This window comes from Cnephaeus nilssonii, assembly GCF_951640355.1.
Source record: "Cnephaeus nilssonii genome assembly, chromosome: 3".
NCBI classification, from domain to species: domain Eukaryota; kingdom Metazoa; phylum Chordata; class Mammalia; order Chiroptera; family Vespertilionidae; genus Cnephaeus; species Cnephaeus nilssonii.
In genome coordinates, this window is record NC_137074.1 from 107,634 (window position 1) to 135,611 (window position 27,978).

General features: G+C 46.0%; 2 protein-coding genes across 4 annotated transcripts in view; one reads left to right on the top strand and one right to left on the bottom strand.

Moving 5' to 3' along the window:
- Positions 1-2,335: 2,335 nt before the first annotated feature.
- Positions 2,336-11,585, top strand: HEMK2 (HemK methyltransferase 2, ETF1 glutamine and histone H4 lysine). 2 transcript variants are annotated; one of them, XM_079762998.1, is made up of 6 exons: positions 2,336-3,310; positions 5,061-5,147; positions 6,268-6,358; positions 7,229-7,312; positions 8,940-9,081; positions 10,216-11,585. In XM_079762998.1, exons 1-6 carry the CDS (start codon positions 3,177-3,179, stop codon positions 10,347-10,349), a joined length of 672 nt encoding a protein of 223 aa, XP_079619124.1. In that variant the 5' UTR covers positions 2,336-3,176; the 3' UTR covers positions 10,350-11,585. The 2 variants fall into 2 exon arrangements, with proteins under 2 accessions (XP_079619124.1, XP_079619125.1); XM_079762999.1 differs by having other exon boundaries at positions 3,177-3,409.
- Positions 11,586-13,024: 1,439 nt separating this feature from the next.
- The window catches only part of LTN1 (listerin E3 ubiquitin protein ligase 1), a 51,726-nt gene continuing 36,772 nt past the window's right edge, over positions 13,025-27,978 (bottom strand). The window contains exons 20-26 of one of the 2 annotated variants that reach the window (XM_079767113.1): positions 27,652-27,726; positions 26,194-26,380; positions 21,316-21,487; positions 20,009-20,229; positions 18,241-18,435; positions 17,259-17,426; positions 13,025-16,462 (exon numbers count right to left, since the gene is read on the bottom strand). In XM_079767113.1, coding sequence (XP_079623239.1) covers positions 16,400-16,462; positions 17,259-17,426; positions 18,241-18,435; positions 20,009-20,229; positions 21,316-21,487; positions 26,194-26,380; positions 27,652-27,726 — 1,081 coding nt within the window. In that variant the 3' untranslated portion in view covers positions 13,025-16,399. The remainder of the gene's footprint in view (positions 16,463-17,258; positions 17,427-18,240; positions 18,436-20,008; positions 20,230-21,315; positions 21,488-26,193; positions 26,381-27,651; positions 27,727-27,978) is intronic. The other variant, XM_079767112.1, reaches the window with a different exon arrangement.

Sequence of the window (27,978 nt, forward strand, 5' to 3'; positions counted from 1 at the left end):
GGCCGCCTGCTCTCCAGGCCCACCATCCTCACTCAGTGTGCTGCCTCCCACGGCACCTGGAGCCTTCGGGCGCTTTGATCCCTCTGACCCATCCACCCCCACGCCCTGCTTCCTCCTCGGTGCCCAAGACCTGCTGGGGGCCGGCTCAGTCACTCATACCCAACTTGGCTCCTGTGGCTTCAATGGCCACACCTGACCTTTCCTCCCTGTGCACATGGGTGGTGGTCCCTACGACCCTGCAGGCGTGGCTTGCTCTGGCTCACTCTTACCGCTCAGGTCATAGGAAGAGACCTTGCTGGACCCCAGGTTGCCTTGGCAATAAGAACAAAAATAAAAATGAGTCTGTCCAAACGAAGAGACTGAGTTTCTTAACACACTGTGTGAGTGTTTCTGGTAGATCCTGGAGTGAGAAGAGTAACGTTAGGACATCAGGGACGGGATCGAGCCTGGCTGTGGGGCACCAAGCCCAGCCCTGTCGTGAGGCCGGGTCTGATTTCTGGTGAATGCACGGTGGGTGCTACGGTGAAGCACGTGCCAGTCTCACACTTTCAGGAGCAGGCACCGGCCAGAGCTCCGTTCTCGCTCCTCCATCTGCCTCCTGTGGTCTCCTCTTCCTAATTGTTTAGCCCAAAGTGGCTCCTCTCATAATTTGCACTTCTTCATGTGCCATCCCAGCAGTTCTGAGAGGGAACCCCTAAGCTGCGGTCCCTGGAATTTCCCTGAGCCTGGTTCTAACATTTACAAGGTGTGTTCTACTGAACACAGAACAAATTCCTTTCTAGAAATATACTTCCTCATAGTACTTTTTTTTTTTTAATGTTCCACAGGACATGTTTGCTAACAGTCCCAATGTCTTTAGCTCCTCTATAAGATGAAGCAAAGCATGAATAAATCTATGTTCAGTAACCCTAATCCTCACCCAAACTCTCACCACATTACAACACACAAACTAAAACACACACCGTTTCCCACACCAGCCATCCCTGCTGGTCCTCTGTAGGCGGACACTCTGCCTCATCTTTCCTCCTGGTTTGTGGAGACGCCTCCGGTCTATGGGATGCCCCTATCTGCTGGGGTACATGGACCGCCCTCAGCGACATGGTGCCACCCGAGCAGCGGGAAGTGTCTCGGGCTGGCTTCCTGGCAGGGCTGAGCTGCCTGCGCATTCACTGGACGCCAGCACCACAGGCTGACGGCACAAGCGCCACATGGATCAGAGAGGAGGCTCAGGCGCTCCCTGCAAAGAACATGACCCCCTGGGAGACGGAATTCCATGAGGAACCACTGCAGGCGTGATACCATTGTTTTTCTTTTCATTGCTCATACATCACTCTTTAAAAACTGTTCTATGCTGTAACTAAGACTCATCTTGCCCTTTTAATTTCCAGGATTCACCTTGTATAGTTCCCTTTGAAATGGTAACAGCTGTCAAGACAGTCCCTCCAGGGACACAACTTCACGTCCATGACACTTCTGATTCCACGTGCCCACACCCTTAGCTCACTGTAAATGCTAGGAATGCTGTTACTATTTTATTTTAATCATCAATAAACTTAAAACTAACACAAATATTTTTTCTACCTCCTCACATTACATTTCTTCATGTTTTTCCAAGTTTAATCTATAAACATATGTTTTTTCCCCCTTTCATCTTCACTGATGTTAGAGAGGATGGGGAAGAGATGGAGAAACCCCAGGACCAAAGCCAGAACACTGGTGATGCTCCAATCAACTGAGCCGCATGGCCAGGTTCGATGCATGTTTTATAGCTAAACACCTCATCCTTTCTTAGAAAACATGCATTAAAGCTGGGGACAGAGAAACAAAAAAGTGCTCAGCACAGAAGAAGCCACAGGAGAGCCTGAGGGGGGCTGCGGCTCCTGAGAAAGAAAAGTCGCAGCGGCAAGGGGAGCCGCATGGGAGTTGCCTCACCTGTGGCCCCGTCACTGCCCACGCCTCACACCTGGTGGCCTCTCTCGCCACCGCTGGCCTCACACGTCTGGACCCGGCTGCCCTGCTCCCAGGCCACCACTCGCCTCAAGTCCACCAACCACCTGCCTCGCTCGTAACCTGAACCCCATGTGGCTCCAGTTGGGCCACCTTCTCTCCTCAGGTCCCCACCTCCCTCCGCTCAGGTACAAGGGCCTCTCGCCTCCATTTCCCACTCTGCCTGCACATCTGGCTGGTCTTTGGGCTCAGAGTGCACAGCAAGGCCACGCCTCTAAGTTCCAGCCCAGCTCCAGCCTCAAGCCTGCCCCCCCCCCCCCCGCCCACCTAACCCCACCCCTCCACTCTGGGGGAAAAGCCTGGCGGCTAGCCTTTATTTGCTGTTGTTAATCCTCACCCAAGGATATTTTTTAGAGAGAGTGGAAGGGAGGGGAGGAGACAGGGGGAGACAGATACATCAATGTGAGGGAGACACGCCACAACCTGTGTGCCCTTGACTGGAATTGAACCCTCGAATCCCAGGGCTGACACTCTAACCACTGAGCCAAACATGCTAGGGCTGCAGAAAGACTTTTATCTCTGACCTGCTGCTGGCCTCATATACAACACCATTTATTATTTAATGCACATTTTTTTCTATTGACCTGAGGAGACATGTTTATCAGACAAAATTTATCTTTGGATTTGGGTCTATTACTACACCTTCTATTCTGTTCCATTAATTTATCTATTTGGCCTAGCGGTGTGGGTCAGTGGTTGAGTGTCGACCTCTGAACCAGGAGGTCACAGTTCAATTCCTGGTCAGGGCACATGCTCCCCTGTAGGGGGCGTGCAGGAGGCAGCTGATCAGTGACTCAACATTGATGTTTCTATCCCTCTCTTACTCTCCCTTCCTCTCTGAAATCAATGAGAACATTTTTTTTAAAGTAAAATTTTGTAACCACGTATTTTCCAATTCTTTGCTAACTAGGAATAGGAAATTTGTAAATGTACAATAAACATTCCGCTTAGTCAAAACCGATTGAGGATGACTGTCAGGTGCTCATCTACAAAATGAAATAAACTTACATGTTCAAAGAATAAAGCAAATGTCAGAAACTGCAGATTAAGCAACTGTTCACCAGGAAGTTCCAAGAACATTTCCTCAACCTGTCAGTTATCAGCCCGGCGTCACCGGCCCGCCCCATGCCCCGCGCTTTGCGCCTGCGCGGGGGACGCTCGGGAGCAAGATGGCGGCGCCCAGCCTCCCCACTCCCGAGCACGGGCACGTGGGCCGGGGCGCCTTCCGCGAAGTGTACGCGCCCGCGGAGGACACCTTCCTGCTCCTGGACGCTCTGGAGGCGGCAGCGGCCGAGCTCATGCGGTGCGAGTAGGCGAGAGTCCCCATGGGACGGCGGTCGGGCGTCCTGGAGGCGGCGGCACAGGGCCCAGGAAGGGAGCGGAAGCGAGGTCCCCCGAACAGGTCGACACCGGAAGCCGTCACCAGGTTCCCCCCAGAAACAGTAGCGAGGGCGCCGGGGTTCCCTCGGTGTCGGTGCCGGTGTGGGTGTCGGAGCTACGAGCGCTCCGGGCGGCCTTTCCGCACCTTCCCAGCCACACCCGCCCCGCGCGGCTCCTTAACGCGAACCAGGAAGGCGGGGCCCCCGCGTCGCTGAGTTTACCCGGAAGCCCGCCGGCGCCGCGGGCACAAACCGGAAGTGAAGTTGAGATCTCGGGATGGAAAGTGTTATTTTTCTCGTTGATTTTTGGAGAGAGAAATTGTGAAAACTTAGTTACCTGCAGCCTCCATGTTAGCACCTTACAAATAACACTGACCTGTTGAAATGCTCACTGTAAACTTTAAATTTAATGACCGAGAAGAATGAATGCCTACATTGTCAATTTTTTAAATGAAAGGAATTTGGGTATTTAGATGTATTTAAAAATTAAGCCTTGAAGTGGCTTTTCTCAGGATGAAACAGCAATGTGTTCATTCCTCTTAAACTTGGTTAGATTTTTTCATGTATAAAATGGCCCAACTATTATTATAAACTAGTTTCCATTGTAAACGATGGAACTTTTGGATTTACTGAATCTAGACTAAAATGGTGCTGTTTTCTAAGTCATGGCATATCAACGATTTACAAGCACAAATTGGGCTCCACAGAATGCTGTACAAGGATCGAATTTTGTTTTAAAGTTTTGGATATTTCTGGTCTTGGAATTTTAATTATTTATGAGACCATAAGAGTTTATTTCAAATATAAGCTACCTGGTAAGAGTCAGTAGACCCTCCTATAGCATAATAAAGGTTTGTCAGCTATGGGACTGGTTCCTAAAGTTAGGAACCCCGAGTTTTGTTGTTGGGTAATTGGGTATTAGTGAGACCCCCTAAATCCCACCAAACCTATTTCTGTAGTGGGGATTCTTGGTGCTTTTGACACCAGATATGTATGTAGTTAAGGTAAGGAAATAAATTTGACTGAAGGACAAAATACAGTAGAATGGAGATACTCAATGGCAGCCTTAAGATTATTACTAATACTCTAAGATCACATACTTCAGTGTTTTCCCAATTTAGTATATAGTACAAATATGGGATTTCTTTGCTGCTCTAAATCTGTTATCTGTAGAATGGGTAACTTTCCTCCCCTAGGATATGCTGATGGATTTATGAATATTAAATATGTTTAAATGATAGAGAAATGTCTTTCATAAATAAATATTATAATAATATAACTATCATTTTAGGAAATACTAAACTAGGAACTTCTCCTGGAAAGAATTGATGTCTTTCATATTAAAATGTCTAACCCTAAATTAACATTATTTCATAGGTTTTATGTAATGTGCTGTAGAAATGAATTGAAAGCCACCTATTACTATTTTATGGACTTAGAATAAACTACATACCCAGAATTTTAACAATTTTGAGCTATGGAATATTAAATGAGGACAAAGCAGTTGTCAGAAATTAACTCATTTATAAATTTATTTTATATTTGTATATTTTTGTGACACCCTGTACCTCAGGTGAGTGGTAATAGGGGAGAAGTGGGTTAAAAGTAGCGTGAGAGTTCTTTTCTGTGATGTGTGTTTGCTGCAGCTGTAGTAACGGACTTTGTTTTGTTTAGAGTGGAGCTATGTCTGGAAGTGGGATCGGGGTCTGGAGTGGTATCCGCATTCCTGGCCTCCATGATAGGCCCTCGGGCTCTGTACATGTAAGTGTAAGGATGTCACAGGCACCCACATCTTCCACTAAGAGATTCACTGTACACACTATTAGGTGCTGCCTGAATGAAATCATTTTTGTAATTAGATAATATGTATCTGATGAGATCTGTTTAAGTAAGGACTCAGATTGCACATGAACCTCCCTAAAAATTATAACTGCGTGTTTTATTCCATCAGAATGGATAATTATAGAAGCTGCATAAGAATTTTAGGTCATCTCTAAATTTGAATTTTTTGAGGTAAATAGTTTATCACAAATGAATTGGGAGTTACCAGAATTTCTTTTGAGAAAAGTTTAGAATATAGAAATTATAAAGATTAAAAATTACCTATAAATGTTACCACATGGTTGCTTCAGTTTGTTTTCCTGTTTCCTGTTTTTCAGTTAATATGGTATCATGAGCATTTTCCTTCCAAAAATTCTTTAACACATTAAGCGCCTAGTCAGTCATTGGTGACTGATACTATACTTTGCGTCCGGAAGACGAAACAGGCGGGACGCTTAATGTGTTAAATTTCATTTTTGATGGCTGTGTAGTATTCCTTCATTGGATTCATAATTTAATAAATTCCTTCAGATATGTGTGTGGTTATGTGTATTCTACTTTTGCACATTATCCTATATAATAAAAGGCTAATATGCAAATCGACCGAATAGTGATGCGCACTGACCCCCTGGGGGCAGACACTCAATGCAGGAGCTGCCCCCTGTCGGTCAGTGCCCAGAAGCTGGGGTCACAACTGGCGAGCGCAGTGGCGAGAGCCTCTCCTGCCTCCATAGCAGTGCAAAAGCCCACTGGGGAGTGGGCCTAAGCCATCAGTTGGACACTTCCCGAGGGCTCCCAGATTGCACTGCAAGAGGGCACAGGCTGGGCTGAGAGACGCCCCTCTCCCGAGTGCATGAATTTTGTGCACTGGGCCTCTAGTATCAACTTAATAGACTTTTTTTAAATCAATGTAATAAATCTTTATTCTTTTCCTACCATTATTAAAGTATTCATTTTTTAAAAAATCTGCTTCACGTAAAAGGAATGGAATTCCTTGAATTTTTCTGAAACCGATCTGTCCCCTGAGCACAGGATATAGTTCTCCCTTTTCTGTTTGTAGGTGCACTGACATCAACCCCAACGCAGCAGCTTGTACCCTGGAGACCGCACGCTGTAACAAAGTCCATGTGCATCCCGTAATCACCGATTTGGTGAGATGTTACTCCTTGCCCAATAATAATTAATTTCCTTTTCAGATAAGTTAAGGTCAGCAGGATTTAAGTCAAAGATACTTGAGTGATTAATTTTTAACCCACTAAGCAGTATATCTCACAGTTTATGAGTTCTTGACTGATGTAACACTCTGTGTCCACAGTTCACGGGGGATTTCTGTTGACCTGTGTACATCAGGCTCTGTCTGTCACAATGACAGAATCCACTTCCAACTGGCTTCACTCCAGTGGGTGGCTTCAGGCACAGCTGACTCCAGGAACTCAACTGCCGTGACAGGCGTCCTTTTCTTGTGTCTGAACTTCTCTCTAGCGGCTCTGTTCCTAGGAAGTCCTCCCTGATGGTAGCAGGATACTTTCCTGTCTGCATCATCTTCTCCAGCAACCCCCATAGAAAGAAACTCTGTCTTCCAGCAAAAGCCCCAGAAGGAGTCTATCTTGGATGGGTTGGGGTCATGCGTCTTTCTCTCAATCTGAGTCCTCATAAAACAGTTCTCCTGGTTGTAGACAGTAATGCTTAGCTCAGAGGCTACAGCTTTAAAGCTGTGCAGTCTGTACAGGACAAATGTACCAATTAGACCTTCCTCCTCACTTCTAAACATGCAACCACGTGTCAACACGTGGGCTGAAGGGCTGAGACTCCTGAACATCATCTTCATTCTGATAGTCTTATTTCCTTATTTTTAGGGAAATTCATATAATCTTTATCTGAGTAAAAATGTAAAAATATTCATCTCCATTTCTGTTAATTAGTGTGGCTTGACACATTTTTCTTTCTAAAAATAGATATTTTTAAAGATGGTGATTTAATTTATACTCTGGTTTAAAGTCTGACAGTTGTTGAACATTTAGGTCAAAGGCTTGCTACCAAGACTGAAGGAGAAGGTTGATCTTCTGGTGTTTAATCCCCCATATGTAGTGACTCCGCCTGAGGAGGTAAGACATAACAGAATTTAATCGTTAATGCTGTCGGCTGCGTCCTTTCTAAACGCAAGCAAATTTCATCATTCGATGTCATCTGTGGATTAACACAAACTGCTCTGATTAAACTGACCCATCTCCATCCTTTAAAATTCCATTCAAATCGGTCCATGGTATTTGAATTCGTGTGTGTGTGTGCCTGTGTGTGTGCCTGTGTGTGCATGCCCTTTAATTACCTTTAAATTCTCATAGGAATTCTTTTTGAAAGTTTCCGGTTCCCTCCTCTCAAGGGTATTATGAGGCAGTGGGGATGGGAAAAGAAGGAAATTATGAAGGTAAAAGATAACTTAGAGGTTAGATCCGGGAGAGATAACATACAGGTAATAGAGGTGCATGCAGAAAGTTGTGGATGTACTTACTAGTGTCTCTAGACACACACAGCTGTTGGGTGTGCCCTGATCTGCACAGGATCAAGGTCTGGTCCAGCTCAGAGGTGGGCCCAGGCCGCAGGCCGGGCTTGACTCCCTCCTGAGGGACACCTCCCTCCTCTGGGTGTAAGAATGTGGTTGGTGCCAGCTGGTCTTCCCAAAGGGCCCCTCCAGTGCGAGCACCGACACCTGGCTGAGCATCCCTGGGGGGCAGATCAGCAGGGTCCGGCCCAGAGGGCCCCTGTCCACCCAGGAACAGAATGGAGAAGGGCCTGGCCAAAGCCGCCTTCCCAGGCACCTGTCCGCAGACGCCGTACTTGGTGCAACATCCAGAAAGGGGGAGGAAGGCATGAACCTGGAAAAGGAAGGAATCCTAGGAATGCCAAAAGGGAAGTCTCTAGGAGGAAAGTTGGGACAAAAAACAGGAATGCATGAATTTCCTCATATGATTCACTTTGTGGAAAGTTGTATATTGAGGTAGATATGGGAAGAACTTAAATACAAATGAAATTAAGCAAGTGGACACGTTGAATGTTCAATAACTATATATGATTATTTTCCATCATAAAATGTTATCCAGTCATTAAAAGCAAGGTAGAACTCAACTGAAAAGAGATTTCATAAGGTATTGCATAAGAAAAGAAAAATATACATAAATATACATAAAATAGATGGTTGGACTGTTGCCTCATTTTTCCCCCAACAGTGGGAAAATTATTTTTTTTATCATTATTTTCTAACTTTATAATTGGAAACTAATGTTTTCCTATTTTACAGATAAGGGAGGAAATGAATTCACAAAGACTACAAATTTATACAAGGTCACAAAGGCTAAGAAATGGTGGGGCTCAGATTAAATTTCACTGCCTTTTGTATGGCAGTAAAATACAAAATACATACTTGTTTGATGACTGTTACTTGTCAAAAAGATTAAGTTTGAGCCTGGCTGGTGTGGATCAGTGGTTGAGCGTCGACCTATGAACTAGGAAGTCATGGTTCGATTCCCTGTCAGGGCACATGCGTGGGTTTCGGGCTTTATCCCCAGAAGGGGGCGTGCAGGTGGCAGCCAATCCATGATTCTCTCTCATCATTGATGTTTCTATCTCTCCCTCTCCCCTCTTCTCTGAAATAAAAAATATATATATATTAAAAAAAGATTAAGTTTGTGATTCTGAACGTAACTCGAGTCAAAACAACCTTTCCACTGGCCACAGGTAGGAAGTCACGGAATAGAAGCAGCGTGGGCTGGTGGCAGAAACGGTCGCGAAGTCATGGACAGGTTCTTCCCGCTGGTTCCAGATCTCCTTTCGCCACGAGGGGTGTTCTATTTAGTCACCATTAAGGAGAACAATCCAGGTATGCAGACCACTGTCAAAGACTGTGCTCTATAAAGTCACCTGGAATGTTAGTATAATCGACTGACAACAGGTAGTACAGAACTCACGTTGAAAGAGGGATTGTGAGAGGCTGGTTTGGGGTTTTAAAAAGTACTGTCTTGCGGTGGGGATGGCAGTTTCCCCTTAATTCCTAATATTCAAACACAAAACCTTCAATTCCTTCTTCTGACACTTCACCCTCCGTATTGTGAATTCTCTCTCCTCCTCTAGTCTTCATGCCCTTGAAAATTGTGCTGTGCACATTTAGCTCATCTGAAGTTTATTTATTTATTTATTTATTTATTTATTTATTTATTTATTACAGAGAGGAAGGGAGAGGGATAGAGAGAAACATCAATCAGCTGCCTCCTGCACACCTCCCACTGGGGATGTGCCCGCAACCAGGGTACGTGCCCTTGACCGGAATCGAACCTGGGACCTTTCAGTCCGCAGGCCGACGCTCTATCCACTGAGCCAAACCGGTTTCGGCTCATCTGAAGTTTTATCATGCAAGCTAGCTCGTGGTATGGGTGTTTATGCCTTAGCTTTCAGATTACTTTGTAACTAAATTGACCATGTACACCTCAGGGCTTGACTTTTTATGTTATACCTTATATCCTCAGCCCTTCAAATCACATTATGATTACTAGGTTTTTGTTTTTTTGTAACTCCATTTTCTTAGTTCAGTCTTCAGTGTTGTTTGTAAAAGGGAAGGTTTTGCTTTTTTCAATGCACCTAAAAGAAATAAGCTATTTTATTTAGTACCATTGTCCCATGTTACTGTACACTGATATTTTTTATCCAAAGGGAAGGATTTGAGCAGAGAATGGAGCTAAACAACTAAAAACCTAATTATTGCTGTAGTAACAAGCAGGCTCCACTGCAACACAGGCCATTCAGTCTGGCTAGAATTCTCAGTAACACCTGGAGGGTACGAGTGCTCCCACCTGTGTCAAGTCCAAGTTCACTGTAGTAGAATCCTGCTTGGGGTGCATTGTTTTCTCAGATGAATATAATTTGTAAATAGTCTGTATATTATTTATTAAACCGTTTAGCAATCATACTTCACCAAATGATTCAGTTGAATTTTACCTCGTTTTAATTTCCATTTTAGAGGACATTTTGGAAACAATGAAGGTGAAAGGTCTGCAGGGGACCACCGCACTTTCCAGGCGAGCGGGCCAAGAAGTCCTTTCAGTCCTGAGGTTCACCAAGTCCTCACACAGTGTCTGCTCCACGTTACAGTGAACTAGTCGCCCATCGCCGGACACCATGCGCAGTAGGCTGCCCCCCCCACTTCCGCAGGAGCCGCGCTGCTTCTGCAGGAGCCAGGAGGGAGCCACACTGCTTCGTGAGAGGCGGGCCCGCCGTCTCCTCTCCGGGCCTGCGCTCGGCTGTGGGCCGGCCCCTCTGTCCCTGTCCGTGTCGCTCTGGCTCTGGGGGGCCGGCCTGAGCCAGGGCGTGGCGGCTCGCCGGCCCATCCCTGTCTCCATTACGGGCCTCACCTGCACGCACAACCTTCTGTCTGGTCGTGACCCATTATGGCATCCTGGCCTAATTTGCATATTTCATATATATGTATTACAGTGAATATACATATGGACATACTAGTATATACTGTATATGTGTGTGTATGTAGATAGGCTAAACGTATTCACCATATTTTGAAACTGAAGTCATTTTTTGGTTAACAAGTAAAACTGTCAGAAATTTGTCAAAGAGAAAGGTGAGAGGGCTGGGCGTTATATTTCACCTATGAATCAAGTCTACAGACATACTTGCAGGAAGTGCAAGGAAATATGTACATTATGTATACTTGGTATTTACATATAAAAGATAATTATATTATATACGAAAAGACATTCATTTCAGCATTGCCTAAAATAGCAAAGCAAGGAAGTCAACCAATGTGCCATCATAAAAGGGGTTGGTAAAGTAAGTTACAGTATGCCCAGGACCCTGAATGTGAGGGACATCCGGCCATCAAATGACTCGGATCTGTATGGCCTGAACCAGAAGGGGTTCATGACGTACTATTCAGTGAAAAAAAAAGCAAGTTACAGAACAGTATTGTCCTGCATGTATATTTTTTAAAGACCCACAGAGAGGGTAGATTTGTGCATATGAGAGTCTCAGAAGACATCAGGTGGGAACGGAGGAACTTTTGCTTTTTTGTAGTAGCATTTGTACAAGGATAATGTATTACCTACAATTTTTTTAACTTTTTAAAAAAAATTTTTAAATATACTTTCACTTGTGTAGTCTTCATTCTGTTATTTATAACTAGTGGCCCAGTGCATGAAATTCATGCATATTAAAAGGGAATTAGAGGAAATATATTGCTATTTGCTTTATAATAGAAGTGTCAAAGATGAAAGAAAATTAGTAAAATGTATATGAAAATCTTCCTCTTGTCAGACTCTGGGGCATGCTGCGGGACCCAGAGTCAAGTCCCCAACCACCAGCGCGCGCCTCGAAATCGCGCAAGACCCAGACCCGGCCAGCCCCACCCCCGTCAAGCCCCACCGGGCGGCGGATGGGGGGGCGCGCAGCCTCAGGTCCCCTGGCCTGGCACCGGGCAGGGGGTGCAGCCTCAGGGCCCCCGGTGAATGCTGGGCAGGGGGCGCAGCCTCAGATCCCCTGGCCTGGCACCAGGACAGGGGGCGTGGCCCAAGGTCCCCCAGCCTGGCGCCGGGGAGGGGCACGCACCTTGAGGTTCCCTGTCAAGCCCCGTAAGGCCAGAGGCATGGCCTGAGGTACCCCATCAAGCCTCGCTGGGCGGGGGGGTGCACCCTGAGGTCCCCTGTCAAGCCCTGCTGGGCTGGGGGCGTGGCCTGAGGTCCTCCAGCAGGTGCCGGGATGGGGGGTGTGGCCTGCGGTCCCCTGTTAAGCCCTGCTGGGTGAGGGGCATGGCCTGAGGTCTTCCGTCAAGCCCTGCCGGGGCAGGGGCGCTGCCTGAGGTCCCCCTGCCTGGCACCAGGGCAGGGGGGGCACGCCTTGAAGTCCCTCATCAAGACCCATCGGGCAGGGGGTGCAGCCTGAGGTCCCTGCTGATCTCTTGTTACGGGAACCTTGCCTCTGCTGTGGGCAAAGCCATCTTGTGTTACAGGAACCCTGCCTCCGCTGTGGGTGCAGCCATTTTTGTGATGGCGTGAGGGTTAATTTGCATATTGCTGCTTTATTATATAGGATGCCTTGCTTTCATTCTCCTCCCTGGTAAGATTTTCCCTATCTTTTATCCTTTACCATATATTTGTTTTCTTATTGCATATATATTGCAAATTGCTATGCATTTTTTCTTAGACCAAGGAGAATTATATTCAAACTAGAGGCTTGATGCACGAAGATTCGTACAAGAATGGGCCTCCCTCCCCCTGGCTGCTCGCACCGCCTTCACTCCGGCGGGAGCCGCCCTTCCACCTTCCCACACTGCCCAGAGGCCCGGAGCGGTTGGGGGTGATGCGGAATGCCTGCTGGGTTAATTAACCCTGTTGGGTTAATTTGCATACTCACTCCTGATTGGCTGGTGGATGTTGCGAAGGTATGGTCAATTTGCATCTTACTCCCTTTTTTAAAAAATTATATTTTATTGATTTTTTTACAGAGAGGAAGGGAGAGGGATAGAGAGCTAGAAACATCGATGAGAGAGAAACATCGATCAGCTGCCTCTTGCACACCCCCTACTGGGGATGTGCCCACAACCAAGGTACATGCCCTTGACCGGAATTGAACCTGGGACCCTTGAGTCCGCAGGCCGACGCTCTATCCACTGGGCCACACCGGTTTCGGCTGCATCTTACTCCTATTAGTGTAGATAAACTGACCAAGTGCAGTAGAGGAGATGCCTATCCAAGGAAAGTCAGAAGAACAAGGGTGAGGACTCTACTCTTCAAGATTAATTACAAACTTCTTTTAAAGAAAAAAACAAAACAAAACAAAAACACGTGTAGAATTAATACAGATAAATAGATCAGTGGAACAGAACACACCCAGGGATTTGGCGGCACGAGAAGGTGCAGGAACCTGGGGATGAGATACTGCTTCATAAGTGATGCTGTGAGAACTAGCTATCCATATGGCTCAGGAGTTCCATGGTCCAGCAATCACATTTAATTCCAGGTAAGTTAGGCATAGTTTTTTTTTTAAGCCCCGAGGAACGAACAAAATTTTAAAGATTGACAAATTTGACTAAATCTAACTGGAAAATTCTGTACAATTAAAGACAGCCACAGACCACATTATAGCCAAGCCCTATAGCCCCGGCCAGTGTTGCTCAGTTGGTTGAGCCTTGTCCCATGCACCAAGTCACCTGTTCAATTCCTAGTCAGAACACACGCCTTGGTTGTGGGCTCAATCCCTGGTAGGGGGTGTGCAGGAGACAGCCGATCAATGTTTCTCTCTCTCCTCTCCCTTCGCTCTCTGAAAAATCAATAAAAATATTTAAAAAGTCAAGCCTTGTACTTGAAGAAGCCCTGTAATAGATAAACATTATGATAATTAAGATAATAAACTCACAAAATAATGACCAATAAAAAGATGCAATGAAGTTCAGACTCTTGGTAGGCAGGTAAATAGAAATGAAAACGAAGACCTACTATCTCACAGCTGCCCAGCAGAGGAAGCGTCTTGTGAGACTGAGTGTGAGAGGAGGAGGAGGAGGGAAAGCAGAGGCCCCGTGGTGCACACCCCCAGGGAGAGCAGCCGAAGCCCATCGGAAGCCACAGAGCAGGAGCCCCCAGCTGCCGGTCCCTTCGAGGCCTTTATCCAGAACATCCAGCACATTTGCACGAGAAAACACATCAAGAATGCACACAGGCAGCTCTGTTAAAAATGGCAACCAATACCAATCGGAATGGCCAGTAGTGGGGGAACTGGTGAGTGAACTGATGTAATCTGACCCTAAAAAGTAGTTATATTGAGTTAAAAAGAAAGTTACAAAAGATAATGTACAAAATGATATCACAAATATGAATTTTTTAAAAACCACTGTATATTATTTATGAACAAACACGTGATAAAGTATAAACTCTCAAACAGGAAGGAGTCCCACCAATTTCAGTTTAGCTCCAGGGAAGGAGAGAGGAGAGGCCTCAGAGAGGAGTACAAGAGAGTAACACTTTATTTCTTTAAAAATTAGAAGCAAATGTGGCAAAATAGTCTGTGAAGAGCACAAGGGCTTTATATTATTACTCTGTATATTTGACATATTTTGTAATTAAAAAGAATTTTAATGGGCACATATGGCATAACAATGAAATAATAAATTAATTATTCACAGCACAAACTAATTTACTAATAACATTAATTATTTAAGCTATGGAAGCGTATGTACATACATTAGAGCATGTGCTACAGAGAGTTAAAAATAAATCCTAAAATTTGCAATTTACATTAGGGCTTTAAGTTACTAATTTTGCTAATGGACTTTGAATCTCATGCAAGTTGAAATGTCCCTATGCTATAATGTAAGGAGTGTTCTCTAGAGTTGCCAAAGCGATAGAAATAAAACTTTATTAGCGTGGTACTCTGAATTCCAGTCTTCTTTGGAAAGCGCTCTCCTCAGCAGGTACCAGGAACAAGCACTATGTACAGGTGTATGTACAGCTCTGGAGACGCGCGGCGTCTGTGTGAGGAGGTGCCCACGGGTCACAGGGCTTCACAGCAGCAGGGCCCGAGTCCCGCTGGAAACACTGCTCCCTCCCTCCCTCCCTCCCTCCACTTCCTGCCTGGGGTTTGGGTCGGAGGCCGAGAAGTACCAATACTGGAAAAGTTATAAACACACTCTTATTATAAAACAATCTTTAAAGAAAAAGTGTGTACCTTTGAAAGAGAATAACGCAGTCCTTTGGGAATACTATGTCAGAGAGAGACCTGGGAAGATTGGCCGTTTGAAGGAGGGTGAAGAAGAGGTAGTAGGGTTTTGCTATCTGCACTTCACTTACCGACTCTCTGAGCCTCGAGGCGGTAGGATAATAAATACAAAGAAGAAATTCAGGAGACAACTGGGTAGAATTCTGCACCTACAAACACAACTCCAGAGATCTGAAACGCACGTAATACGTCATTCTTGACTACAATACATGATCACATCCATACTATTTCAACAATAACCATTTTACCCATTTGATGGTGAGCAGTTGTTTTATTAACATGAATTGCTTTTGCCAATTAAACATTTGCAAGAGATGATTAGCTGATCTTTCAAGTGACCTGGCTGCTAGATATGCTAAGATTCCCGAGGGATGAAAGATTGCAATGAAATTATTCCAAGTCCCAAATCTCACACTTTCTGTTTCGGGCACCATTTTTAGGGTGATACTGCTGTGACAAAGGCAGGTTTCACCTACTCCACGTCAGCCTGTCATATTCCATTGTACTTGGTACTAAAATCCTTAACTTGACTGGAAAATTTAGCTTCCTCAAGTCTAATTTAATGTAACTTTGGCAGTATGAATAGCAAAATTCGCTTACAAAATTGAAAGCCATCTATAGCATTTAATTTTTTTTAAATTTCCTCCATCACCAATCTTAAGTTTCAGAACCACTCATTAATTTCCTTCCTCCCTCTCACAGAGGGCTAAATGCCACTCTGCTTCATGAATAAAGTAATCTGATTCCTGTTCTCTCAAATTCTCACGTAACGGAGTAATAATTCACGGACAAGTCTACAGTTCAAATGTCATGGCACATGGAACCTCTTCCACAGCAAAGCTCCGTGTCATGAGTTCATCCTCTGGATTTCATAGGCCCTAACAATGAAGGCCGTGAAGGCCCGCTGACTCGCTGATGGAGGACTGCAGAGCATGCTTCAAACAGCTCAAGATAAACTATATTGATAGCTTAGTCATTTTTATCATTAATCTACAAATAGCAGAATGCTATTTAAGTTTGCTGTCATAACTAATAAATAAGTCTTAAAATATTGCTAGGTATAAATCATCCCTCTCAATTCATTTGTCTCAGTGGACTGTTCTAGAACATAGATCAATGCAATGCTTTCACAAATTCCAAATCTGTAATTTAGGGGTTTTCCATATTTACTTTTAAATATACAAAGAGATTAAACTATTTTATAAATATTTTCTCTCAAAGACGTAATAATGTATATAATATTCGTATGTAAAAGAAACTGTTACAAACCAACGTAAAGGCAAGTAGACCCGACTGCAGGGCCATTACGCTAACAAGGGGCCCGGAGCAGGTCCGTCTAAGTCCGCTCACTGCCTCGCACCAGCGCTTCCGGGCAGGTCCAGTCCACGCCTTTGCTTTCCTTAAGGGTCGCTTCCAGGGGGAAAATCTCAGAAGAAGGTCTCACGACAGAGCGGACAAGTGGACTTGTTGCTCGATGTAAACCATTTGTACTGAAAAAGAAAAGGTTTTAAATGTTCAAAGAACTTCTCAGAGTTATCATGTTACACCTACAGCTAAAGTCACCTTGAAATGACTCAGTGAAAAGGGAGACCACTGACAGCTCCCCCATTCATCTCCAAACCAACACCCTCAGTGTCACTTACACAGGCTGCAGTGTGGTTCTTCCAAGGCTCACGCACACACCCCTGAGCAGCCAGGAAGACCGCCAAGCAGCTAAATGTCCACGTGACCTTTAGAAAGAGCCAGAGTGCCCTGGCCGGCGTGGCTCAGTGGCTGAGCGTCAACCTATGAACCAGGAGGTCACGGTTCAATTCCTGGTCCTGGCCCTGCACATACCCCAGTTCTGGGCTCGATCCCCAGTGTGGGGTGTGCAGGAGGCAGCCAATGATTATCTCTCATCATTGATGTCCTGTCTCTCTCTCCTTCTCCCTTCCTCTCTGAAATCAATGAAAATATGTTTTTTACAAAATAAAAAGAGCCAAGTGCTCTGATGCCAGACGGCCCTCAGTTCCACATTTCTCAGTCTACTTTATGATCTAGATCGTATAAGACCACCTGTTTGTGAGCACTGAGATCTGTATTAGAAACACCCAGTGATTCAAATGCTTTCATGCTACCGTTCTCACTAATTTACTATTTACTTTTACAGATTTTGAAAACCCATTTTAGTATGTCTCCCATTAACTACAATTAAGAGTTTATTTTTCATTGTTTTCTTTTCCAAAGTTAGATATCACATATATTATACATAAAGTAATAAATAAGTTAATTTCTTTTTAGACTCACCAAACAGGCTGAGTGGAACTTCTTCTTGCATGTTCTACAGGCTTTTTTGGGAAGAGAATAGTTGAACCCATGGATGACTGAAAAGCAGATCATGCAATCTTCAACACCCTCAAAGCGTTTGTCTACATTATTTTTCCATAACGCTAAGCCTTCCATAATACTTCCATTCTGTTAACAAGAAGAAAAAAAACAGGAATATACAATGAAGACAACCAATCAGTTAAAGTTGAGTTTTAACTTGGAGAGAAGAAAATCTGTTCTGCTATATTCACTTCTTTTAAGTTTTATGAATATTGGTTTTCAAAATGACCACCGAAATTTTGGAAGAGATAAATCTTTCTCCAGTAAAGACAAGATTTAAAAAAGGGTTTTGCACCAATACTTCAAGGTTCAGTCTCAGCTTGTTGCTTTATGAAACTCTTGATAAGTCAATCATTTAGATTTTTTCCGAATTTTAAACTAAAACAATTAATCATTTTATCTTCCCACTGCTGATTTGTTCCAGCTCTAAAAATTGGTGAATTTATTTTTTTTTTTAAAAAGTTTTCTTTACTGTGTAATGTTCACAATGTGTAAACAAAGCTAGAAAGACTTACAGGTGTTTAAAAGTCAAAGGTCTTTAAAGTACTGGGATTTCTATAACCACAGAAGGAGAGTTGAAATGTTAGACTAAGAGTAGCCTGGAAGACAGTCATCTGTCTGGCATATTACAAAACAATTCCACTCTAGCCATTTCCTTAATCACGACGTATTGTTCTGTGTCATTTATAACATCAATAAAATCAAATCAATTCCTCTCGAAGACCAGAGATTAACATGAAACCTCGGCCCGTGCAAGTCACTCAGGCACAAATCTGTGCCACCCAAGGAGCCAGGCGACCCATTTCCACCTCGAGCAGGGGATGTGTGTCAGTCTCACTGCCATGGGCAGGAGCCAACGAGGGGCCCCCAGTGTGGAGGCCAAGTGTGTGTGGGAACCGACCTGATGGGTGAGGTAGGTGCTCAGCTGCAGCATCCAGTTCCGCCACTGCTGCACGGCCACTCCCACGCGCCGCCCGCTCTCCACGGTGATGGAGCCCAACGGGTAGTTGGAAGGCAGCTGTATTATCAGCTCAATGACGATGTCCTCGATGCTGTAAGTAGCCATCACTTCGCGAGTAGTAGCGCGAGCCTTAACCTGTAACACATGAACAGTAATATTTGTTTTGTCAAATTTCTTGCCTTTTTTCACTCAAAAAGCATTTCAATAGGTTGACTATTAGCAGCCAGTTTTCATTCAAACAAGACGCAGGTAAGCACTTTCACTTAGTGGACGTCTGTATTTCATAAGTACCTGACACAGTCGTCCTTCGGTACCCACAGGGAAACGTAGCAGGACTCCCCTGCCCCTACGAGTGAGTCCCTCTGTCCGTGGGTCCACATCCCTGGGAACCAACTCTGACTTTGGACCCGAGGCTGCTGAGCCGTGGACGGAGAACCCACTGGTGAGGAGAGCTGAGGGTATTTTATGGTGGTTTAGGACATTCCAAGTGTATTTTACTGGGAATCCACTCTCATAAAACTGTTTTATTTTGTTATATTAGCTTTACCATGTAACACTAGTGTCTGACTAGACAAACGATGGAACAGGTTAATCATCACCGCTTGCCTTCCAGGGCATCAGATGCTACGCGTCTGCCAAGCCTCCCTCTGCGGCAGATTCTGAGTTTCACAGCACAACACGCACCCTGGTTCTGGTTTTCGTTCAGCATTGCAAACACAGCATGAGACACCAATGACCGCCCTTCACAACCACTCTTCTGACGTCCTAATTTCCAGGCTAACACCTTGCATCACCCTGAATGTCTCCTCCTGCTCCTCCCAGCTCTTCAAGCTTGGATACATTTCCACAAAATTCCCCACCCCCCGTTACATTCCCATCAGCACTGCCCAACCAGGCCTGCTCCTGCTCACAGCACCGACGCCAGCACTCCCCCACATGCCTCGACCCCGCGCTACCCAACAGCCCAGGGTTTCTATCATGGTCAGGCAGAGCAGCTGGCACAGAGGTAAGTCCACCCGCCACCGCCTCCACAGAAATGTGTCAGCGGCTGCACAGGACCAAACACTTCCGACTGCTCTGGGAGGCCTTTCCCAGCGTGACCTGGCCCATCGCAGAGCTGCCTGCTCTGACAGCCGCCTGCAGGAGCCTCCTCTCCATGAACACGGTTCCTCGTCCTTCCTCGGCAACTACAGAAATCCTCACTCCCAGCCTTTTGCTTCTGCCACTGTTTTCCTGCAGCGATGCCTTTCCACACGTCTCCCCAAACTCCTGCCCCTTACAGCACCTTCCTCCACAGCCAATGGTCCTCCCCTGTGACCACACTCTTCCCCTCCAGGTGCCACTTTCTAGTCTCGAACACAAACCGTGGTCGGTGTCTCACCTCCCGACCAGATGGCACGTCCCACAGGCCAGGCCCTAGCTATTGACCACCCTGCTCGCACCCAAGCCTGGACCTGGAGGCGTCCAATATATATTTTACCAGAACGGGTGAATGTTCAGAAACTCCTTGGTGGGGCTAATGAGATTATACCCGTTTCAATCTATGCTTTAATATGAGATCTGACGCACAAGAGTCAGAAAATACAGTAGGCAATTTCTGTAAATTCTAAACCAACGGTCACAACTGTGATACTTAACTCACTACACATGTCAGGCACAATCAATATTTAAATCACCTTCCTAGAAAAAAATGGAAGATTATACTAACCGTCATGCCATTAAACAGTTGTGTGCTTGTCTGCACAGCAGTGATTTCCTGTAAAGAAAGCACACTGCTGACGTACTTGCTGGTGAACCTATCGACAATGTTGAAGACGCGCTTCTCGCTGCTGTTCCACCACAGCCGGACCATGGCGGGCAGGTCCTTCAACGTCATGTGGTAGACGGAACAAGCCAAGTGCGGGATGTGGTACGGCAGGGTGGTCATTTCTGAGGGAAAAGCAAAGTCTTAGTTAGCAACATGGATCTCATACACAGAATAACAGGCTAATTCGAGTACTTTCCTAAGAAAATCCCAATTCCTCACATGAGGACTAGCGCTCCTAAAACAAACATATCAAAGAAGCTGGGACTGTACCATATTAGCTTTTTCTACATATTTAAAATGACCCATTACCACGGCAAAAAGAAAAGAAGATTCCAACTGACCCTGGAAAATCTGCCTAGAAACAGCGTTCTGTATTTCACACGAAGTCACAATAACAGGAAGCACTACTTTAAAGGGGGAATAAACGACGGAAGGAGTCCCGCCTCCTGTACTCCCAGCGTCACTGATGTATTCACGCCGAGTCCCGGAACACCCACCTCAACCTCACAGTCCCGCCCGTGCGCTAAGGCAGCGGCCGCCAACCTCTCGGACCTCACGGACACCAGTGGTCCACGGAGGTCTCCCGAGTCTAAGGCATTTAAACACATTATTCCGAGGAATCCATTACAACGCAGAACAGTCTGAGCCCCTGGCTAAAATCTGAGCTCACAGTGAAGGAAATAACTTGTACTCGTTTTTGTTTCCCCAACGGCAGACGCCTGATTACAGGCTACAAACCATCATCACATGACACGCACATGTTTACGGAAAAAAATGTAAGTCTCAACAATCTAGGCTTCAAAAATGTGTTAAATTCTTAACAGAGTTATGCACAAGGTCACACTGAATGTCCTACTTAGAGAAACATGGAAGGCCTTGCACTCAGGCCCCGTGAGCTGCACCCTCAGGTCTGAACCTGTCTCCAGGATAGCTCACGTGTGTGCGCGCACACACACATACCACATGCACGTGTGCACACACCACACGCGCACACACACCACACACATACACGTCACGCACACCACACACACACACATGCAATACACCATGTGCACATGCACACACCACATGCACATGCACACACATGCACCCCCACCCACCACACATATACCCCCCACCCATCCCCACACATGCACATACCACATACACAAGCACACACACACGCATAACACACACACATGCATAGGCACACACAAACCATCACTGACCTCTGATACTCAGCTGGACCTCCTCCGTGAAGAAGGTCTTGGGCTCCTTGCTCGAGAGCTCAGGGGCTGCCTCAGTGCAGGTCGGGTTTTCGGGCATAAGCCTGAACAGGTGATAGAGCAGTTTATTTAAACTCTTTGTTTTCCGGAGGTACATTGAATACAGAGCCCGAAGCTGGTGGAAAGCAAAAATGTGTTAGTAAACCCAGTTTAGCCAAGATCAGTCAGTAAGAACAAATCGAAGTAAAACAGATTGTACAAGAACAGTAAGAAAATCATTAGGGGACATATGCAGTACTTTCAACAATACGATTTTTAGAAACCATTAATCTGAGGACTCAGGATTACACAGAGGAGTCCCGCAAACAGATGCCATATCCTTCCTTCCCCGACGGGCCACGTGATGGCCCTGCCTCCTTTCCTCATCGACCCGCAGACGCTGCCGCTCCCTCATCACGCGACACGTGCTCTAAGGTCTCCCCCCAACAGTCTCCGGGAGGCTCACCTGCACTTGGAGTCCCTGCTCGTGGAAATCCACTCGCCACTCCCCAGATGACTCACTCGTCCTCCCACGCCTTCCACACATTCCTTCCACCCCACAAGCCCTCGTCTCTGGAAACCTTGCTTAGAACCAATTCCATTCCTGGCAGACCCGCCCCACCAAGACCCTGCAGCGTCCCTGCAGGACAGCACCGCCAGCAGTCCGCCTGTCGCTTTAGGATCGGGAGCTTCTGGTAAAACCAGGGGCTGCTGGGATCTTCTGTGACACAGGAGAGCCGGGCCCCACGGGGCACTGCGGGCACCTGTGAACCCATCTGGAGAACTCCTTGTCCCTCGAGGTCCAGTACTTGTCACGGGCTCACATAGCTTTAACATGATTTCCTCCACGCACCCGCACAGCTCCTCCCAGGACAGATGCCGAGGGCTCAAATGCGGGGATCAAGCCAAAGGGTTTCAAACTGATTCTTAAAATACATTGATCCAAGTACCTTTACCATGAAGCATTCTGGGGGGCACTACCTTGACCAAGTACCACACTCAATGTCACCAACAGGAGGCCCGGCCATGCTGAGCCTCTCGGAGACACGGTGAGACACATCACCCTGGGCAGAAGCCCTCCTGCTGAAAACCAACCAGCATCTAACCACCAGGAAAGTCAGAGCCGAACGGTCTACAAAGTAACTTACCTGGTGAGCTCCCAGTGAGAGAAGAAAGGTGGGGAATTACTGGGTAAAGAAACATGACAAACCAACACAAACAAGATCCTTGATTAAATCCCAACAGAGAAGGAGACTCACCTGTCTATAAGGGACATTTACTGAGAAATGTGAATACAAATTAGCATCACTGCATGAAATTCATTTGAGTATAATAGCTACATTGCACTTAGGTATGAACATGTCCTTGTTCTGAGGAGATACATGTTTATTTACTTATTTTAAAATATATTTTTATTGATTTCAGAGAGGAAGGAAGAGGAAGAGAAACATCAATGATAAGAGAGAATCATGGAGCGGCTGCCTCCTGCACACCCCCTTCTGGGATCGAGCCCACAACCTGGGCACGTGCCCTTGACTGGGAATCGAACCTGGGACCCTCCAGTCCACAGGCGATGCTCTATCCACTGAGCCAAACGAGCCAGGCAGGAGATCCATGTTGAAATACTTCTGGTAAAGCATCATGATGTCTACAACTTTCTTTCAAGTAGATCATCAGGAAGAAAGTGAATACAGAACAAGTGTGGAAGTATGGCAACAAGTGTCGGAAAGGGCCCATGACTTCATGAGTTATTCTTTCTGCTTCTAACTTTAAAATGTTTCAAAATATAAAGTAGAAAGGAATTTTTTTTAAACATTGTACAAATATACTTTTTACTACATGGAGGTGTAATACATTTGTATTGTTTTTTTTTAAATGTATTTTTATTGATATCAGAGAGGAAGGGAGAGAGAGATAGAAACATCCATGATGAGAGAGAATCATGGTGGATCGGCTGCCTCTTGCAAGTCCCTCACTGGGGATCGAGCCCACAACCCGGCATGTGCCCTTGACCGGAATCGAACCTGGGACCTTTCAGTTCGCAGGCCGATGCTCTATCCACTGAGCCAAACTGGCCAGGGCAGAAAGGAAATTTTTAAAAAATTAATCATACATATCAATAGACTTTCAAAACCACACACACCTTACCTAACAAGCCCACTCCTAGGTAAACAACATCGGAAATAAGAACATTCCACACCAACATGTCCACATGGACACTCACAGCGCACCAGTCACAACAGCCACAAGGTGGGACCACCCGAGTCCACCAGCAGGTGAGTGTGCTACGCTCGCGTGTGGTGTGTAAACATGATGTGGTGGGCTCCTCAGCACAAGAGACTCAGCCACAGAAAGGCCTCCAGCCCTGACACCTGCTGCTACGATGGCTCCTGAGACTCGAGCCGAGGGGAAGCAGACGCAAGAGGCCACACAGAGGCTGCCCCCCAATGTACACACACTGAGAGTAACTGCCCCCCAATGTACACACACTGAGAGTAACTGCCCCCCCAATGTACACACACTGAGTAACTGCCCCCCAACGTACACACACTGAGAGTAACTGCCCCCCAATGTACACACACTGAGAGTAACTGCCCCCCAATGTACACACACTGAGAGTAACTGCCCCCCAATGTACACACACTGAGTGTAACTGCCCCCCAATGTACACACACTGAGAGTAACTGCCCCCCAATATACACACACTGAGAGTAACTGCCCCCCAATGTACACACACTGAGAGTAACTGCCCCCCAATGTACACACACTGAGAGTAACTGCCCCCCAATGTGCACACAGAGAGTAACTGCCCCCCAATGTACACACACTGAGAGTAACTGCCCCCCCAATGTACACACACTGAGTACCTGCCCCCCAATGTACACACACTGAGAGTAACTGCCCCCCTATGTACACAGAGAGTAACTGCCCCCCAATGTACACACACTGAGTATAACTGCCCCCAATGTACACACACTGAGAGTAACTGCCCCCCCAATGTACACACACTGAGAGTAACTGCCCCCCAATGTACACACACTGAGAGTAACTGCCCCCCAATGTACACACACTGAGAGTAACTGCCCCCCAATGTACACACACTGAGTGTAACTGCCCCCCAATGTACACACACTGAGAGTAACTGCCCCCCAATGTACACACACTGAGTATAACTGCCCCCCAATGTACACACACTGAGTGTAACTGCCCCCCAATGTACACACACTGAGTAACTGCCCCCCAATGTACACACACTGAGAGTAACTGCCCCCCAATGTGCACACACTGAGAGTAACTGCCCCCCAATGTACACACACTGAGAGTAACTGCCCCCCAATGTACACACACTGAGAGTAACTGCCCCCCAATGTACACACACTGAGAGTAACTGCCCCCCCAAACGTACACACACTGAGAGTAACTGCCCCCCAATGTACACACACTGAGAGTAACTGCCCCCCCAAACGTACACACACTGAGAGTAACTTATTTCTACGGGTTAGATCTGAAAAGGAAGATCATCAATGGAGCTACCAGCTGTTGAGTGTGTAACACAGCCTTTGGGATACCCTGTATGTAAAATGTCCACAATCGGCAAATCCAGACACGGAACACAGGTGAGTGGTTGCCTGGGGCTGAAGGGTTTGAGAGGAAATGGGAACTGATGACAATGAGTGAGGGTTTTTTCCCCCCAGCCGCACACACACAATTTCACACACACACACACACATACACAATCTCACTCACACACTCACACACACACAATCTCTCTCTCTCTCTCTCTCTCACACACACACACACACACACACTCACACGGCTTTGGTTACAGTTCAATCTGACTGACTAGTTTTATGAGAAGAAAGGTAAAAATAACCCAGACTTAGGGCTGATTAAGGTTTTGTGGGTTTTAAATTCTGTTGTAGGATTCACCTAGTTGTGTTATTTGGTGGGTTACAGTGGTTTATCTGCCCACAGCTCAGTTCAGTCCCAGGCTTAGCAAAGCTGCTGGGAAGGTCTCTGTGCCCTCCCACACTCTGGTTTAATGAAAAAGGTGGTGCATGGCCATTTTCCAAACTTCTGAATATATGATGACAAGACCAAAATTCCTACACATAAAGGCCTCAATTTAGGGCCATTTTTGAGATGAGCGACATTTTAAGAAACAAATGTAAAAGCCCAACAATGAGCTCTTGAGGTTTGTCACCAGCAAATAACACTAGCTCAGGCCACGGGGAGGCTCAGGCCACAGGAAGGCTCAGGCCACGTGGAGGCTCGAGCCACGGGAGGCTCAGGCCACAGGAAGCTCAGGACACGGGGAGGCTCAGGCCACGGGGAGGGAGGCCTGAAGAGAAACCAAGTGATTCTGACACCGAGGTCAATGCTGCCCTGTAACCTGATTCCCGAGATACAAAGGCAAAGATGCAACTCGTGACCTACGGCACCAAGAGGCGGGTCGTGCCAACAGCAGACCCATAACGTGAGCGTTCTGAAATGCGCATCGGCAAGGAGTGCCTACACGCTCTCTCTGAAGAGGTAGCCCCAGCCTTCTAGGAGGACGTGCCCAGGAAGCCGTCCTCCATCAGACTGACTCAGTCTGCAGGAATTCTCCACGTCGGTACCTGCCTAAAAGACGTTAAAAATAAACAAACTAGAGGACATGTTCCAAGTGGACATGAGGCTGCAAAGTAACTTGGGCAAAATTACTGCTCTAGGACATTTCCCACTTAGAGAGAACGGCTGGGGTAACATGGGTCGTGTGCACACGCCTTCCTCTGAATGCTGGCTTTAAATAGGCGGATTGGCTGAGGACAGACTTGTCGGAGCTGCCCCAGGGGTGCTGACCTGAGAGGAAGAGGCTTTGAAGAAGGTGAGAATCAGCTTCCAGGTAAGGAGGTATCCCAGCACCGAGCAGAAGTCCTCGCTCAGCGGCCGGATCACCACGATCTGCCCCACAGGAACACCGCCGAGGATGCTCTCCAGCAGGTCCTCTTGCGTGTGGAGAAGGGACATCAGTGCTGCCGGCGGGGACCTGGGAGGCGGAGACACCCCACTTTCTGCACAACGTACCCCTCAACGACTGTCAGCATGCTTACACTTCAAACATTTCAGAAAAACCTTTCTCTATTTCCCAAAAACTACTTAAAAATCTCCTTTTATAGATTCACCTTGAACTCTGAATTTCACATAATGGCAATTATAGAAAATGAAAGACATAAAATATATATCACTTATACATGAAAAATATATGTATTGTACATGATATATTTCATATTCATAAAGATGTAAATATATATATTACATGTAAAGTGTTTTTAAATATGTAAACTTTTAAAGTATGTATTTAAAAAATGTTACTGGCTATAAAAATATGGACTCTAGAAGTTATCACTTAGTATTTAAACATCTATTTCAACCTTCTGTTTTATAGATGGGAAAAATCATACCCTTCGCAAAGCTGAAATGCCTCAAGCCCCTCAGCGATGGAAGAACAAGGCTACCAAGTCCTGCCAGGCCCTTCCCCCCGCAGTGGGCGCCGAGACACAGGCTCAGGAAGTGTAACAGTCACGGCAACGCAGGCCCCATGTGCTCCTCTCTGAACTTCCAGGGCTCCTGGGAGGCTCTCTGCAGGGGAACCTGTGAGACCCTGGACCCTGTCCTTCACCCGTGTCCTCCGTGGCTCCCGCCCCTGCCCACCCCCACGGGTCTTCCAGCTTCTGCATGCTTTCCTCCACCACCTCCCACACTGGCCTTTCTCTACTCCAGGCTCAGCGGAGAGCGTTGGCCTGCGGACTGAAGGGTCCCGGGTTTGATTCCAGTCAAGGGCACTTGCCCGGGTTGCGGGCTCAATCCCCAGAACGGGGTGTGCAGGAGGCAGCCGCTCCATGATTCTCTCTCATCATTGATGTTTCTATCTCTTTCTTCTCCCTCTCCCCTCCTCTATGAGATCAATAAAAATATATTTAAAAAAGAAAAGGAAAAAAAAGAACATTTACTCAACACTGTATCCTCCCCTCAGCATTTAATCAACACTTTGCACTAAATGGGTGCTCAAGTGATGTTTGGCCACAAAAGCTACCATGTGGCCTAAGAAGTTTTACTAAACAGTAGAAACTAAAATATGATTAAGGAGCAATTACGACGAGAAACAATCTTTTTGGGTGAACTCTAGATTTCATTTACATCTTACAGATGGCTGAGAACACCTGTTGAATGAATATACACTCCACCCTGGGAAGTCACTCCACATGAGATCGGTTATGACACTGCAATGAGCAATAAGCACATCATTAAAAGCCTTACAAGGCTGGTTCTTCCTCTTCGTCTCCATATGACTTCAGATTATCCTGATCATACTGTGGCAATTCTGGCATCAACCTGCAAATCAGAACATTATATTATTTTATTTTGAATTGTTCATTGTTAAAAATCATGTTTAAGAGCAGAAAGACCAATACTTATTTTGTAATGAATATATTTTTTAAATGTTTCCTAAAATAACTACCTATGGCCAGGATTATATAAATGTAAACTCTGTATGGAGAACACAGTGAAAGATAAAAAACCTGGCTTCCCTTAACAAATGCATAGTCAAGTTTACTTCATTTTTCTGTTGTTGGTTTTTTAACT